At 23.3% G+C, this 16,563-nt stretch overlaps 4 protein-coding genes across 5 annotated transcripts; 2 read left to right on the top strand and 2 right to left on the bottom strand.

The window, feature by feature from the left end:
- Window positions 1–261: 261 nt before the first annotated feature.
- Window positions 262–3,552, bottom strand: LOC126904347 (probable 39S ribosomal protein L49, mitochondrial). Its single transcript, XM_050683334.1, has 3 exons — window positions 3,309–3,552; window positions 1,459–1,648; window positions 262–606 (listed from the first exon to the last, which is right to left on the bottom strand). The coding sequence occupies exons 1-3, from the start codon at window positions 3,372–3,374 to the stop codon at window positions 326–328; spliced, it is 537 nt and encodes a 178-aa protein (XP_050539291.1). The 5' UTR covers window positions 3,375–3,552; the 3' UTR covers window positions 262–325.
- A 181-nt stretch (window positions 3,553–3,733) lies between these two features.
- On the top strand, window positions 3,734–9,393 carry LOC126904344 (ribonuclease H2 subunit B). 2 transcript variants are annotated; one of them, XM_050683329.1, is made up of 7 exons: window positions 3,738–3,981; window positions 4,052–4,190; window positions 4,266–4,362; window positions 7,633–7,753; window positions 8,036–8,206; window positions 8,494–8,693; window positions 8,760–9,393. In XM_050683329.1, the coding sequence occupies exons 1-7, from the start codon at window positions 3,894–3,896 to the stop codon at window positions 8,850–8,852; spliced, it is 909 nt and encodes a 302-aa protein (XP_050539286.1). In that variant the 5' UTR covers window positions 3,738–3,893; the 3' UTR covers window positions 8,853–9,393. The 2 variants fall into 2 exon arrangements, with proteins under 2 accessions (XP_050539287.1, XP_050539286.1); XM_050683330.1 differs by lacking the exon at window positions 8,036–8,206 and having other exon boundaries at window positions 3,734–3,981.
- Window positions 9,394–10,540: 1,147 nt separating this feature from the next.
- LOC126904353 (ragulator complex protein LAMTOR4 homolog) lies at window positions 10,541–11,437 on the bottom strand. The gene is made up of 3 exons (XM_050683340.1): window positions 11,200–11,437; window positions 10,774–10,882; window positions 10,541–10,714 (listed from the first exon to the last, which is right to left on the bottom strand). Exons 1-3 carry the CDS (start codon window positions 11,260–11,262, stop codon window positions 10,587–10,589), a joined length of 300 nt encoding a protein of 99 aa, XP_050539297.1. The 5' UTR covers window positions 11,263–11,437; the 3' UTR covers window positions 10,541–10,586.
- A 103-nt stretch (window positions 11,438–11,540) lies between these two features.
- LOC126904342 (protein AAR2 homolog) lies at window positions 11,541–16,023 on the top strand. Its single transcript, XM_050683323.1, has 5 exons — window positions 11,541–11,869; window positions 13,686–13,915; window positions 14,197–14,377; window positions 15,105–15,218; window positions 15,552–16,023. Exons 1-5 carry the CDS (start codon window positions 11,703–11,705, stop codon window positions 15,967–15,969), a joined length of 1,110 nt encoding a protein of 369 aa, XP_050539280.1. The 5' UTR covers window positions 11,541–11,702; the 3' UTR covers window positions 15,970–16,023.
- Window positions 16,024–16,563: the final 540 nt, after the last annotated feature.

Genomic DNA, 16,563 nt, shown 5'->3' with positions numbered 1-16,563 from the left:
TTTGTGAATTATATATTTAAAATATATATTATTATAAATTAATTTTGGTATAAAATTAGTATCAAAAATTGTATTTGACTACTTGAATTTGTAAAAATAACAGTCTTTTTTTATTTATAAAGAACCGTATTACATGAAAAAATAATTTGTATACTTTTTTTTATTTAATTTTGAATATTAAATATCAGTATTTTTATTAGTCTTATAGATATTTTACTAAACTTTTGTAATAACTATTATTTACATGAAAATAAATTGATGTCAAAGTGCAATATTTAAATGTATTAAAATAATTCATAATTATTACAAAAATAATAATAAAACATTATAATCCTTTTTTGTGAAGCCAATCATTTATTTTTGTAACATGATCCCCATGAAAACATAATTGACCGCACACCTCATGTACTTTAGTAGCTATAATCTGTTTACTACCATATAATTTTTCTAAATATTTTTTAAGTGTTTCTTCCAGAGCCCATATATTTCCATCAATATTATTAATTTGTGTAATACGTCTGGTCCCTCTCATGGATATTTTTAAGTAAACAGGAAGCATATGATTGCGAGTACGATGTACAAAGTATGGATACTGACCAAATTTAGCTAAAAATGAAACATCACAATAATTATGTTAGTATTTTATATAAGAAAATTTGGAAAAGAATAAATGATAAAATGATCATACCAAAAAAAACCTTTAAGAATTTAATACATTAATAATTCTTATAATAGGAATCAATATTCATAGTATAGTGACATGAGTACTATAAAACAATTGTAATATATCTGTATAATATGAAAATGTTCATTCTATTTATAATACAATTAATAAAACTACAAATTATTTGTTAAGAGCACAATAATAAATCAAACAATTTTGAAATTACTGTCTAGAATTAATGAATGTAAATTTTTGAATATTAAAGTCTAAAACAAGAATTCTGGGGCTGCTGAAATTATGTTATGCTCACACCTCTGAGTAACATTCCATCTATAATTATTTACCGGAGCCATTATGAACAAATGGAAAAAACCTTTTTTTACTAATAAATTATTATATTAATATAATTTTTTGGTTCACTTTGTCATACTTTTTATTATAAAAATAACTACATAGACGTTTCAAATTGTAAAAAAAAATTGTTTATTGTTCATTACTAATAAAAAGAAAAAACGAGAAAAAGTTATTTTCACATAATTTATTGAGTTAGAACTGGGGCTGCTGCAGTATCCTCAACACCCCTGCTAGTTGCACCCATGACTGTAATCCATATAAAAAGGCATTTGTTTTAGTTATAGTATTGATAATTTTTAATATTTGTATTGATTAAATCAAGTTTTTCTCAAGGGAGACAGTTTTGAAGATTTTTCATGACAACTTGAAGCATTTGCTGAGATATTATTGTCCTTTCTGTACATTAAATAAACTATTTATAATTTTAATTATTAAATTACCAGTTTGAGGCTTCCAGCCAGAAGGTAGATTTTTAGTTTGCGGAGGAGGTGGAATTATAGTTGGTGGTAGAAGTCTTTCAACATATTGCCATTCTTTTGGATCTGAAGTTACCTTAAATTTTGCATAGTGAGAAGGATCTTGAGCAATAGGACTAGAACGGTATGATGAATCACGTTTATTCAATAATTTCTGAAAGTATATTAAATAATAATTGCATATTGAACATAATGATCCTATTTAACACTATTCATTTTTTTGTAAAGAAAAAAAATTGATTACTAATTAATTTTAATTATAAAATCATATTATATAATGAAAAAGAGAAAATTTGCTATTATTGAAAAAGTTATTTAACAAGCATTGGTTTTCAAACATATTTTTTTAAGTTTTAAAGACCAATATTGATCACATGCTAATTATGCTCATAGCAATTTAGATTAATTAAGAGACATTTCTCTGATTTCAAACCTGATGCTATCAAAATATTATATGTATAATTTGTTAGATCTAGTCTTGATTACTCCAGTATCATCAGGAATCTCACTTTCAAAACATATTAATAAGATTAAGAACATACAAAATAAATTTTACAAAGTATTGAAATGAAACTAAAATAAACTCTCTTGCATTAAATGTAATTAATAATATTAACTTATTATATTTAGAAAATCTTAGAAAACTAAATGACTATTTGTTTATAAATTATTCAAAGATTTTATTGATGGTTCAGATATACTATTACTATTTTTTCTATGTGTCCCAATGCAATTAACAAAATTTACGAAGTATTATTCCTTTAAATGTACACAATATGTTTGACCAATATATTATATTAGTCAAGCATCAAGTGTAACTCACGTTTTCCATAACCATAAGCTCTTATCCGTTACTAATGAAATGTTATTAACAAACAGTACTAACTATATATATTTGTAAACTATAACTTAAAATGGGTGTTATCCCATAAAATAAAAGAGCTTAGTAACATTATTTTGAGAAAACTAATAGTGAAGATTGGAAAATTTTCTTTAGTACTTCAAATGCGTTACAAAAGGTCAGATTAAAAAAAAAAATTATTTAATGCAACCAGTCTATATTTAATTAAAACCTGAAATTTTTAATAGGCTTGTTTATAGATATTTAAGTGGTACCCTGAACATTTTATTGAAATCTGTTGGTTTTAGACAGAGCTGTTATTAGGATACTGTTTTGCAATTTTATGTATGTTTTATATTACTTTTACAAAAAAATAAAACAAATAATACAGTATTTACAAATTGTAAAGTTTTCTTTTGTATACATGTTGCGCTAAAAATGAATTAGTTATTATTATTAATATATGTTATTTATTATACTTTATTAATATTCTATTCAAGTATATAATTAAAAAATTTTGAAAATGTAAAAAAAATCTAAGTTTATACTTTGTTTTTAATTATTTGTGTACTGAATCTATATAATGTTTGATATAAACATTTTAAGTATGATAAGTTCATTGGATTTTAACACAAATATGAAATTTTCAAAATAACATCAACTATTAACATTGATTGCATACAAAAAAATGTTACACTCTTATTTTTATAGATTTTTTTTTGTATCTATATATTAGTTGTTTAAATTCTATATTAAAGTAACAAATAATTTTGAAAAATAACTCATGTGAAATTTTTTTTGCTAACACATGAAACTGAAATTATAATTATACATAAAATAATTATATATTAAATTATGTATGGTATTTTCAGTTTGTATTAATACTAAAATTAATATAAATCGTTATTTCTATTAGTAAATAATTGTATATAAATTTATATAAAATAATATATATTTATATAAAATGACTTACATGAAGAAGGATTGATGGTACATTATACTTAATATAATTATTGCCAAGTAAAACTCGGAGAGCCATCTTTATTTGTAATTAAAATTTAATCCAATCAATAAGTGACAAAAATTAATTTTTCAATAACTACTTGAGTAGATAAAATTACATAGAATAAATCATAATTTAGTCTAATGACAACATAAAGAAATATATATTTTTGTCAGTACAGTAGTACAGAATATAATCACGGATATAATATTATCTGTGATTTAACTTTATTATTATTACTTTGATATTTTTTTAATCAAATTGTACTTTGATAATAGGGATATTGTAGATATATTATCAATAATATTATTATTAATATGACCACAGATAAGATAAATCTTATTTTATCTTATCTGTATTATGATTAAGTCAGACATTTCGTCATAAACGTCAATTTCCCGCCTTTAATTTTATCAATTTTTCATATTTAGAAGAATTTTCATTCATTACACGTAAAAGTACATTTTGTCATGTGTTTTGTAGTAAAAATATTTATTGTTATGTTTGAAGACAGAAATTAGTAAAAATACATTTAAGTTAAAATTAAAATTTTTAATGGCTCCTCGAAGTAAAAAAGTGGAAAAAAAAAAAGATAGTACACTTATTGATCAATATAACAATGATAGATTAATCATCCTTCCAGGTATTTCGTTTTATTGTTTTTTTTATTATGAGTTTTAAAATCTTATGAATCTTTTAAATAATATTTTTAGATAATTTAACAAATTGTCAAATAGAAAGAGCGAAGTTTATTGATTTAAGACATCCTCAAACAAATGAATTTGTTAAGTTTTTGTATTCAGTTGAGGAAAATACATTAGCACAAATAAGGTCATTACCTTTCAGTCACAGGTATTTTATGCCATATTTAAAATGAGCACAGTAAGGTTTTCAATAATTTTTAGTTATAATTTTATATTTTTATAGGACTTTATTCCAAAAAAATGAAGTTATTCCTATTAATAAAATTGATTTTATTACACCGATTAATCCGTTATTTATTCTTTTGCCATACTTAACCAAAGTAAGTAGAATAAAGTATTTTTATAAGAATGTTGTGGTTGAAAAATATTTAAAAAAAAAGTAGTCTATTAAGAAACTTAATTACAATCTAATGAAATTTTTTTCACTCATTACTTTTAAAACAATAATTATGTTAGAAAAACTATTTTTTAGTCTCAAATATTTCTCGATTCATTTTTTATTTTATTCATTGTACATTATAGAGGAGTTAACTTTTTTTTTTTAATAGTGACAGACATATTTAACTTTTTTTTTTTAAATATGAAATAATCTAATTAAGATAATGACTAGTCTGTAACAAAATTTGCACCAGTACATCAAAAGTAATTAAGATTTTTATGCATAGGATGTAGGAAAGGTTTAGCCAAAATGATTATTATAATTCACCAAACCACCAGATGCTTCATTCGTAACATTTCCATTAATCTTTAATGATGTCTTTAGATTTTCTTTCTCGCAAAAAAATCTTGCATATTGTCTTGAGACAAGCAAGTCTTTCAAAATACTTGCTTTCTTCTTAGCTACTTTGAGGTCTATATAGTTCTTGCAATTTCTTTTGAATTTATTGGTTACTTGATTATTTACTAAGATGTTAATCGTTTCAACTTTATTGTTCACTGTGAAAGCCCTGTTAAAAAACTTTAAGTACTTCATATTGTTATATTTGTTTAACAATTCAATTCAGTAACAAATCACGACTCTTAGTCATTTTTAAGACATTTTCATTAAAATAGATTTGACAATATATTATTTGACAGAAACGATTTAGATTGTTGCTAGACTACAAAATTATTGAGATATTATATTTATATATAATTTTTAAATAAATATATTTATATCTACTTATTTTAATTTAAAATATTTTATAAAATAGTGAATAATATGCCCTCATACCAGTTTATTTGTTTTAGTTATGCCTGATTAATTCAATAGAAATTCAGGACTTCCTTTATTTTTTTTATGTGTATTTCGCGTATATCCTTAAACTACCCTGGGGAAAAGCTGTAAAGCATTACCTAAAACATAGTGACCTAATACGTAATAAGATATAATATTTTAAAAGAATATTCATAAAATTTTTAGAGAAATTAAATAAACTTTAAAATAACTAATATCTTTATGTCATATGTATTGAGTGTTATATACTTAAAACGGTAGCACTGTGGAGTTGTAACACAGTGTGAATGTGATATAGGTGGGACAAGTATAAATAATATTCGATATTTCAGAAACATTTTATGAAGTTAAATAGATAAAGTTAATTTTTTGTGTAAAAGTTGCCGTTTTGAATTCTTCTCGTGGACAAGAAAATGGTCAGATAAAAAGAAAGTACACCAAATGATAATTAAATTTCTAAGTTATCTATAAAAAAAAAAATTGTTTTTATTCATCCTTTTTTTCAAAAAGTTATGGCAGTTTTAAATAAAAAATGTTGAAAATTACCCATTTGTAAAATCGTTATTTTTTGAGGGACTTTCTCCATTTACGAAGAATGAGGAAAATTTTTAAGTGTAATGTCTTCGACTAGATACAATTTGTGATCTTTTAACGTATCATTAGTAGAAACTAGTTCTGTGAGAGCTGAGAAAAGGTAGTAATAGACAAAAAATGAAAAAAATTAATAAATAAACACATCATAGTAAAATTAATACCTACTCGCTTCGCATCGTAGCTAAAATATAGATTAGAATGAAATCCAACTACATATTAGCAGACGAAATCGTTGTGTAACTAGGCACAGAATATTTCTGAATATTATACAATACTATCTGATATAACTATACAGAATATTTCAATTGTAGTATCTTTTTAAACATCAAAGGTTACATAAAAATTTTTTTTTTTGAAATTGTTTTTATTCCATATCAACACAAAAAATATTTTAGTGAAGTTTTGTGCTTTTCTCATAAATTTACTGTTAATAGTAATTATATAAGTTCCTGATCATACATTTATCTAAACAATACAATTTTTTAAATCCTCATAAGATTTTCTATTTAATAATATCAATCACAAACTTTCAAGTTAGATTAAAAAAGTTTAAAAGTTCAACATTTTGAATCGAAATTCTACGCAGATTATTTTTAACATATTAAAAATCAAAATTAATTTATATAAGTAAATACTCATTTTTACTACTTAGTAATAATCTTAAAAAAGGTGATAGAAACAATATAATGACAAATTTAAAATTAATTAAATCAAAAGTAATTTTCGAGGTGTCAATGTTATTTTTTTTAATGGAAATAAACACATTTAACTAGCTTCTAAAATAGAAAATGATGTAATTAAGAATATAGCTGGTTGTTACAAACTTTTGGACCAATATTTCAGAATTTATTAACAATTCTAAGTAAAGATTAGAAATGAGGAATAGCTGCTGGTATTTTTATCATATTTTTTGGTCTCACTCTTCCTTTTGCCTAGGTTTAAAAATGTCAGTTACTTTTCAAATTCTTAATTTAAATTATTTCTTTACCTGAGTGTTTTCTTTTCATAAAATTATAAAAATATATTACTTTTTTTTTCTTGAACATGGGATATAAAGGTAAAATGTATTTTAACATAATAGTTTCTAGGATGATTTATAAAGAATAAACTTTTATTTTTTTTGTTAAATAATGATAATTTCATAAAAATGTATTGAATAAAACTATTTATTTTTATTAACAATGATAAATATTAATTTTATTTTATAAAAAATAATATATATAGATTTTTTATTAAATCTATCAAAATTATTTGTATTATATGAAATTTAATAACTATGTATAATGACAGGTATCAAGTAATTTATATTTATATTTTTTTACAAAATGATTATTTTATAAATTAACAGATTCAATCTGTAATCTAGATTAATCGGCATTTTATTAATCCGTTCAAAGCCCTAATTTTTACCATAGGAATTGGGAAGAACTGAGCAAGGGTATAATTACCCCTTGGGCTGCTTTATATAGAATAATGAGGCCCATTATAATTTGCATTTTCATAGTATGCTAGTGTGTAAAAGTTATTTTTGAATTATTTTGCTCATCATTTATTTTTATTGATAGAAATATTTTTGAGATGAGATTTACCACCACCATTATAGTGGCTCTCTGGACTGTTGCCTCCCAGTCTTGGATAAGTGTACTATTTATTACTTATTTTATCAGATAATCTAATATAATATATTATATTATAAGGAAAAAACTAATGCGTTTTTTTATTTTTATAATTTTACTTAAATTATTTTACATTAAATTTAATTTGTATGTTTACTTTTTAGTCTTCTTCAATGTTTTGCCCATTGGATCAAATTTTAATTGATGAAAAATGTCCTGAATTAAATACTGTATTAATGGAAATATCAAAAATTGCTAATTTACCAAGTATATGTGATGATAAAGGTACAACTATTAGTATGTTTTTAGTGGTATATTTACTCTAGTTCCATGAAGGCCATAGCCTAAAATGGCAGGTAGATTAGTGTTGTGTCAAATATGTAATATAGTCATCCTTATTATGCTTTTAAATTGTGACACAATGAAAAAAAAAATATCAAATTATAAAAAATTTGTCAGCAATAAATTTCATAGTTAATAAAGTATAATGCCTTGAAATGTCAAAAGTTTAATACGCCACTTTGCTTTTGCATTAGATTTTAACTAATTAAATTGTTTATTCTAAAGTAACTACTGGCTTCAAATTGTGGAAATTAAATAAAATTAATATGATGGAATGGTTAAACAAGAAAGTTGATAAAGTTATTAAAGTTTTAATGCTTAAACAAATAAATGTTAACCCAAATGCAGCTGTTTCATCTACATTTAAATTAGACAATAACCTACATGATTTGAAAGGTAATTATTTTATTTAAACAAAAAGTAATTTTTTAATATTTTTATATAAGTGCCTTTTAGGCAATTAAGTGATCCAATAGAATATGTGTATACTATATGTGAAATGTATTACTTCTTAATAAAGGTGAACTAATGAGAAATTCTTAGACTTGGGATTCAGATTTTTACTACAATATTAAAAATATTCTAGTGTCTCAAATTAAAAATCTGGCAATATTTATCTAAAAATCAATATATATGTAGAACTTTTTGAAATGTTAACAATTTTATACCTATATTTGTTTAAGATGAGTATAAAAGATATGCATTTAGCATAATTTCTGAGTATTTACCTAGTGAGGTGCAAGTATTATTACAAGAACATCTAGGATTACCTGAAAAAGAAGAAAATAATAAACGCAAAGCGGAAAATAATAGCTTTATAGAAAATAAGAAATTTAAACATAATGAGTCTGAATACAATGAAACTCCAATAAAAGTTGATAAGGTAGAATCTAATTTTTTTTATTAAATAATCTTTTTAAATTGCAAAATTAAATTATTCATTTTTTAGGTTGATACTCCTAAATTAACAGCAAAAGACAAAGCTCTTCATAAAGCAGCCTCTGGCACTAAAAGTATATCATCATTTTTTAAAAAGAAATAATATTCAAAAGTAGTGGTTTTTTTTTCATTATAGTTTTACTATTTTTTTTTCTAAAATTTTAATTATTTATGCAAATGAAATACAAAAAAATGTATCATTTGCAAAGTATTTACATTTTTATTTAAGTAATTTATTTTATTTACTAGACATAATATATTTAATTTTTTTAAATAATATAAAAAATAATTAAAAATTTTTTAAGTGTGTATTTTAAAATTAATATATTTATTATTTATATTCTTTTTTATCAAAATAAATTTTTATAAATACAAATTTGTAGCTATGTGAACTTGGTTGAATATACAACTATAGTTATCATCATATTTTAATAGACTAGAACATTGGAGGCATTTGCAACATATTTTTGTAACATGTTCATAAAAAGTTTGTAAACAAATTTTTGGCTTATGAAAATATTGGCTATCCTATTGTTTTTTTTTTCAAGCTAATATGTTAATTTATATATTGTTCAAGTGAGCAAAACAAGAAAATAATTTGCATTGTTTTATAAAATTCTGATTTTTTAAGTAAATAAATAAATTTCAATAAAATTGACTCGTCACTTTTTAGGCATAAAATAGAAAACATACTTGACCATACTATTATGAATATGTTATTAATATTTAAACAAATTATTTTTGTGACTCGTCTGCTTTTGAGTGTGCCATAGATGTATATGATGATTGTTGAACTATGACATATACAACATCTTTAAAAGTATAAAACATAGTACAATTTTTTTTCCAGAAGTTTATAATAACTTATATTATGTTATTTAAAAAAAAAAAAAATCCTATCCCCTTTTTCGCTTAAAATAGTTTGTAATTAAGTTTTTTTGAATAAAAACAAATTTTTTATCTTAAAAAAAAAAAAAAAAAAAAACTAGTCAATAACAACTATTATTTTTATAAGAGGGAATTAAACATGGTTCAGAAATGTCAAAAAATAAAAATTAATAAATTTGCACTTCACTTCCAGTATTTTAATTTAATTGTAATAACTATCAATACTATTTTTCTCAATTTGTTAGTTAGGTATATAAACTCATATATAGTATGCTTGAAATTTGAGTTTTCGGGAGAAAATATACTGCGAGGTAAAGAAATATTTTCTATTCCGAGGAATTTTCATTTGGGGAACATTCTTAAAGGCATATCATTGTAACAATTTTTTTTAAGAAGTCTTCAAATAAGTACCTTTCTTTGAATTATTTCTTTTGAAAACTTGCCTATTCACAAGGAGAAGTATTAAAATTGAAACATGCTTATTAGGAGTTAACTTTTGGAAGCATTTTGAAAATTTTGTGTCCATTAGACATATATTAAATTAAAACATATATTTTACTTCAAAAGAAAAAAAAATATTTTGACAACTTAAGCCAAGTTAAATATCCACTATTCACTAGAAGGATAAGATTGTCAAACTTTATTTCAGTTAAATATATTTTGATATTGTTTAAGATAATTAATTAATATTAGCGGAATAACATGAAGATTCAATAATAAAAAAAATTTAGCGTCCTTTATGCAAGTCAGCTGTAGCTATTTAACTTAATTTAAAAAAAATTGTGGAACCAAAGCCTTTGAGCATTTGGTGTTTTAATTATGACTCTTTGTTCAAGTCATTGATTTAAATAAAATATGATTTTTTGATTATATGTAATTAAACAATACAAATGTGAAAAAGTATTTTCTAATTACTGTAAAAAAAAGATTTTATTAAAAAGAGTTATTGTTATTGATTGGTTTCTGAAATAACTCTGATTTCATCAATTTCAATTGCTAGTGATTCATGTCTAATTTTGGCAATGTGAATTTTTTTATTTGACATGCATATGGAATAATGATAATTGGAATACATGACTGGAAAAAATTAAAATTATTAAAATTAATTAATTAAAAAAAAGTACATGTTCATATACTTGACATGCTTTGATAGTGATCATCAGATGTCATTAAATTTTTGCTCATACTAATTGATTTTGCAATAATATCAGCTACTTGTTCATTATTTTCCAAATCTCCACCAGACTAAAAATAATTTTAAATAATAGTAAATAAGTTAAAATAAATAATAAAAAGAATTTAAAGAAAGAATGGTTTCATTTAAAAATATATATATTATTTCGATTATTGTTATTATTGTAATAACATATAATTATATGTTATTTAATAAACTAGAAAAAGTACTTATGAGATTTGATAAATAAAATCATGTAGTGCAAGATTACATTTAGTTATTTAAATATTAAAAACTTAAAATTAGTTCATATTCTAATTTTGGACAGTTGACAGTTTTAACATATATAACATTGAGATAATTATGCTTAATAATATACTTTCCTTACAGAAATTACAGCTCCATCCATAGTTAAAATTAAATATCCCATTTGTTCTAAATTTTTTTCCATTATTTTTTTGAGGGTATTTTATTAATTAAATTAACAATTGTTATTATACTAGGCAATTTTATTTATTGAGATAAGTAAATTCTGAATAAATTAATAATTACAATTTAAAATAGTTATAATTGAATAAACATATTAGTGAAACAAATTTTCAACAATATTAAACATAATGAATGTTGTATCACTTATATATTATATCGAATGAGAGCATTAATATGATTGATAATGGGAAAACACCATTACCAAGAATTGATAATGAATTGTAATCATTAATATTAAAATTATCAAATACGTTTCACATTTTTATTTATTAATTTTTTCAAAACTTTATTAATTTTTTTTCTGCGGTTTTTGTTGTTTAATTAATGCTTCATTCATACCATGAAAATTTAAATAAGTCAATGTTAATGTTTATGTATTAAAATTTCAAACATTTATTAGAAATGGATCAAGAGAATGCTATTAATTTATTAATGCAAGGCGCAACTGCTTTTTTCTTAGAAGTTCCGTCTGGAATGGAGTTTGGGATTGATATGATGTCTTGGTCTACTGGTGAAAAATTTAAAGGTATAAAGATGATACCTCAAGGTTTACATTTCATTTATTATAGGTAAGATATATTTTACATTGCTTGATTATATTTTCAGGGACACCTGGAGGTGTCCCTGTAAGTGTCATTGCATTCCTTGGTATTTTTGTGTCACTATGTAAAAAACATAAAATTCTAGTCACTTATCTATTAATATACTAATGTATATTATGAGTTGTACATTTGTCAATGTAAATAGATTCTGCGACCTCTGTTACAAATAGAATTGAAAATCAGTGTTATTTGGGGGAAGCTAGTCTGCATTGTATGTTTGATGGATAGGGAAGAAAAATATATTATTTGTTTATTTCTAAGCTTATTTCAAATAGTTAATAATATTAATAGTAATGTTCTAGCAAGAAACATGTTATGTAATTTTTATATTTATTAACATTAGACCATAATTAGGTGTATGAGTATATAAAATTTGTTTGGAGGAGGATTGGACAATTTTTTAAATTAAAATATAATTTTATTATACATATTTTTTGGATAGTCATTTTTTGTTGTCTATAATCCTTCTAAAAGTGATAGATGGTGGTGAAAAGCTGGTGTTTTATTTTTATTACTTGTAGTTTCTCCATACTTTTTTTCCAAGATATAAAATTGTCTATGACTTTTGAAATACTGGTCCAAAATTTGTTGTTTACCATTTTTTTTCTCGATTAGATCTATTTATTTTTAATTACTTTTTTCAGTTTTAACTATTATATCAAGGTATATACTTTATTAATTGTCTAACAAAATTTGTTTTTAAATGGCCACATTTTAGCTCTCTTCAACATCATTTTTAGGATAATTATTTATTGAATTACAAGAATTTTAATATATATTGTTTAAGTAGTACGAGCAGAGTATGTTATTAATATATACCAGTACAACGATCTGTACCCATCATCACTACATATTTATTCTTTGTATTAAAATAATTTTAATTCAATAAATACTCCATCTTAAGTTGTTATAGACCCACGAAATTGGATAAAAAAAGCCATTTTGAAATTCAAAAATAATTGAAACATTTTTTTTATTAGAAAAATATAACATAATTAAAATTTTAGAAAAAAAATAGTAAAACTATAATGAAAAAAAAACCACTACTTTTGAATATTATTTCTTTTTAAAAATTGATGATATACTTTAGTGTCAGAGGCTGCTTTATGAAGAGCTTTGTCTCTTTTGCTGTTAATTTAGGAGTATCAACCTAAAAAATGAATAATTTAATTTTGCAATTTAAAAAGATTGTTTAATAAAAAAAATTAGATTCTATATACCTTATCAACTTTTATTGGAGTTGCATTGTATTCAGACTCATTATGTTTAAATTTCTTATTTTCTATAAAGCTATTATTTTCCGCTTTGCGTTTATTATTTTCTTCTTTTTCAGGTAATCCTAGATGTTCTTGTAATAATACTTGCACCTCACTAGGTAAATACTCAGAAATTATGCTAAATGCATATCTTTTATACTCATCTTAAACAAATATAGGTATAGAATTGTTAAAATTTTAAATAGTTCTACATATATATTGATTTTTAGAAAAATATTGCCTGATTTTTAATTTGAGACACTAGAATATTTTTAATATTGTAGTGAAAATCTATTAAAAAATTTAGAATTGTTATTTTCAAATGTAATATTTCAATTTCCGGCTCTCTTTATAAACCCTAGAGTGTCTATTTCCTTTTTAATCTATAATTGATTTTAATATTATAGAAATCTGAAATTTTAACTTAATGTGTTTTGTAATTCTATATTAGCTTTTAAGAAAACTATTATATTTTAACCAAATAGTGGTTATTTTGATTGAATAATATTTGTTAACTATCTTTACAGTGCTATTGATCAATATGGAAATACAGCTCCAAGATGTGGTTTTTTTCATTTTTTTACTAAAGGTGAATGCTTAGTAAAGAAATGGGATACTGTCAAAGAGGAACTATTGGATGTGTCTAGAGAAGAAATTGTTCGCTATAAAACAAATATTCTAAATTTAGATAAGTTTTTAGGACCATATCCATTTGAGGAATTAGAAAAATGGAATGGTTTATCATCATTACTCACTGGTAATTAGTTTTTTTATGGATACCATTAAGATTTTTCATAGAAATACTAATTAGAGTATAAAAAAAATCTATATTACTTGAAAATAATAATTTCTCACTATTGCTTATCTTTTAGTTGTATACTTTCTTTTTTACTATTTTAAAAGGCTATTTCTACCTTATCTGACAAAGAGAATATTTTGTCAGATAACAGTAGAGTGTTAATAACTTCAAATTACTTATACAGTTGTAGATAAACTGTTCTACAAAACTTAAAATTTTATTTTATTTATTAATTATAGGAAAATTAATTGATAAACTTTGTCCTAAAACGCAAATAATTAGATCTGCAATGGAGTTATTTCCTGCATCAAAAAATGAAAATCTTAAAAAAAGAAGGCCATGGGGTCCTGTAAAAAGTGAAAATGATTTTGGAAGTGATCTTTTACCAAATTTAGTTCCCAAAGCAGAAAGTCAATTCAGGTAATTCAAACTTAGGAAGTTTTATGATCTCTAATATTAGAAAAATTCTTAGATCATTTAAAACAGTGTCTCAATATTTTGACCATAAATTTTCAATTTTTTAATGTCTCCAACAATAAACACAGTTATATATAAACCATATTTAAGTGACCCTTTATAATTAGCTCACAATTTCATATTTCAGAAATATTAAAAAGAAATCAGCTTTTATAATAATTGCTGTATAATCTAGATTCTTTTTTTTTTCACCTATATTCCAACTACTTGGGGTTGGGCACTCTTATCCCAAAATTCCACATCATCTACACACACAAAAGCCTTGCTCATATCGCATTTAATAACATCCCTCCATCACTTTTTTTGTTTTCTTTCTACCTCAATTTCTAACTTTTCTTCCTTCTACATTCATTTCCATAACTTATCTCACAGCATCCAAATCCTCTCTCCTCATGACATGATCAAACCATCCAAGTCTATTTTTTCTCATTTTATCCACGATTGACGCTACACCTATATTCCCTCTTATATGTTCATTTCTTTTTACCTTAGTATAAGGGCCATCATACATATCCTCTATTATATTAATGTACCTTTTCGGGAATTCTTTTCTTGTTAATGCCCATTTTAAAAATTCTTTCAGTACTCTATCATACACTTTCTCCAAATTTATAAATACCATATCATAGCTTTTTCTTCTTTTTCTTACGCTTTTCTTTTTTATTTTAAGGTTTACTGAACCACCAGAATGCCATTATCCTTCAGGTTCATCACTGTCAGAAATAACTAAACATTCACTGGATTCTTCTTATATACTACAAAAAATGACTGAGAAACATGAAAAGTAATATTTTAATATTATATTACAATATTTCTATTTGGTGGAGGACTGTCACAACTTTGAAATTGCAAATTTACAATTTAATTAAACAACTTTTGTGTTTTTTTATAATAAAATAGACTTATATGAATTTAAAAAAAATTATCTAATAACCAAACTGTGTAATATTGAATTATTCTATCAGATTTATTCATTAGGCCTAGCATTTAGTTTTGTTAATAAATTATTGTTTTATATTTCTTAAAAATATATCATATAGTTGCATCAGTCTTCAACCTGAAAAGCAAAAAACTGTTTTTGATTAAATTATTATCTAAAGTTTTTTTCATAATTTAGTAAAATAGATTTGCTGGCTGAACTTCAGTTCTGTTACATTTGTTTTTTGATTGGTCTTAACTATGAATCATTTGAAAGATGGAAAATGTTATTTCAATTATTCTGTTTGAGTAAAGATGCTGTAGTTCAGAATCAAGTTATATTTGTCAAATTTCTATTAGCTGTTCGTAAACAATTGGAAAATATCCCAGAAGATTTTTTAGTTGATATTGTTGAAAATAACAATGTTATATACAATGGATTTAAAGAATTTTTTAGGACTTTGGAAACTGAAGATTTTGAAATAGAAGATAACCTTAAAGATGGTTCAACTCAGTTAAAGAGATTCCTTCAACATAAGTTTGGATGGGAATTTAATGGATTAGAAGAAGATGATGACGATGAAGCACCTGTAATTGTAAATTTAGAAGAATATTAATTTTATTAACATTTTTTTAACTCAATAAATAATAAAATATTTTTTTAATTTTAATATGAACATTTTTTTCTTATATGATTTACCAAAATGTAAAATATATGTATGTTCAGGCTTACATTTAGGAATTGTGTCGTCCGATGCTCCACATAATGCTACCTTATAAATAACCAATTAATTTGGATTTACTCTCAATTTTTTTGAAGTAATGGGTAAAAAAAAATGGTCTTCAATATATGAAATTCATATTATTTAACATTAACTACAAATTAAACATTTTTTCCAGTCTCTCCCTAGGCACTAGTACTCCAATGCCCCCTAAAATGTGGCTTTGTGTATGTTGTATCCATTGTCAGATCTGTTTTAAGAGGCTGAGTAGGAACTTAAAAATAATACCCTTTTTCAATAACATACACGCAGCAAAATTAAAATAATTCTTAAATTTGGGAATGGCCAGTGCTGGATTGACCCTTAATAGTCAATTCAGCATTCACTAATTGGGATAGTTATGAAAATCACGAAAAAATCATTAAATATTGATAGTTATAAAACCATTTTTGTCTCAACTTTTTTCAATCTGATTAAAAAACTTGTACC

Source organism: Daktulosphaira vitifoliae, unplaced genomic scaffold, assembly GCF_025091365.1.
Source record: "Daktulosphaira vitifoliae isolate Bord-2020 unplaced genomic scaffold, ASM2509136v1 Scaffold_4, whole genome shotgun sequence".
In the NCBI taxonomy this organism is placed as follows: domain Eukaryota; kingdom Metazoa; phylum Arthropoda; class Insecta; order Hemiptera; family Phylloxeridae; genus Daktulosphaira; species Daktulosphaira vitifoliae.
The sequence above is the reverse complement of the archived record's forward strand: the minus strand, read 5'-3'. Positions and strand labels throughout refer to the sequence as shown.

Coding starts and splice junctions, on each gene's coding strand:
- LOC126904347 (XM_050683334.1), bottom strand. CDS start 3,374: ATGGCTCTCCGAGTTTTACTTGGCAATAATTATATTAAGTATAATGTA. Junction 1,649..3,308: donor TACCATCAATCCTTCTTCAT/GTAAGTCATTTT, acceptor ATATACTTTCAG/AAATTATTGAATAAACGTGA. Junction 607..1,458: donor TGGCTGGAAGCCTCAAACTG/GTAATTTAATAA, acceptor TTTCATTTTTAG/CTAAATTTGGTCAGTATCCA.
- LOC126904353 (XM_050683340.1), bottom strand. CDS start 11,262: ATGGAAAAAAATTTAGAACAAATGGGATATTTAATTTTAACTATGGAT. Junction 10,883..11,199: donor TGGATGGAGCTGTAATTTCT/GTAAGGAAAGTA, acceptor AATTATTTTTAG/TCTGGTGGAGATTTGGAAAA. Junction 10,715..10,773: donor TCACTATCAAAGCATGTCAA/GTATATGAACAT, acceptor AATTTTTTCCAG/TCATGTATTCCAATTATCAT.
- LOC126904342 (XM_050683323.1), top strand. CDS start 11,703: ATGGATCAAGAGAATGCTATTAATTTATTAATGCAAGGCGCAACTGCT. Junction 13,916..14,196: donor TTTATCATCATTACTCACTG/GTAATTAGTTTT, acceptor TATTAATTATAG/GAAAATTAATTGATAAACTT. Junction 14,378..15,104: donor AAAGCAGAAAGTCAATTCAG/GTAATTCAAACT, acceptor TTTTATTTTAAG/GTTTACTGAACCACCAGAAT.
- LOC126904344 (XM_050683329.1), top strand. CDS start 3,894: ATGGCTCCTCGAAGTAAAAAAGTGGAAAAAAAAAAAGATAGTACACTT. Junction 3,982..4,051: donor TAGATTAATCATCCTTCCAG/GTATTTCGTTTT, acceptor TAATATTTTTAG/ATAATTTAACAAATTGTCAA. Junction 4,363..7,632: donor TTTTGCCATACTTAACCAAA/GTAAGTAGAATA, acceptor TTTACTTTTTAG/TCTTCTTCAATGTTTTGCCC.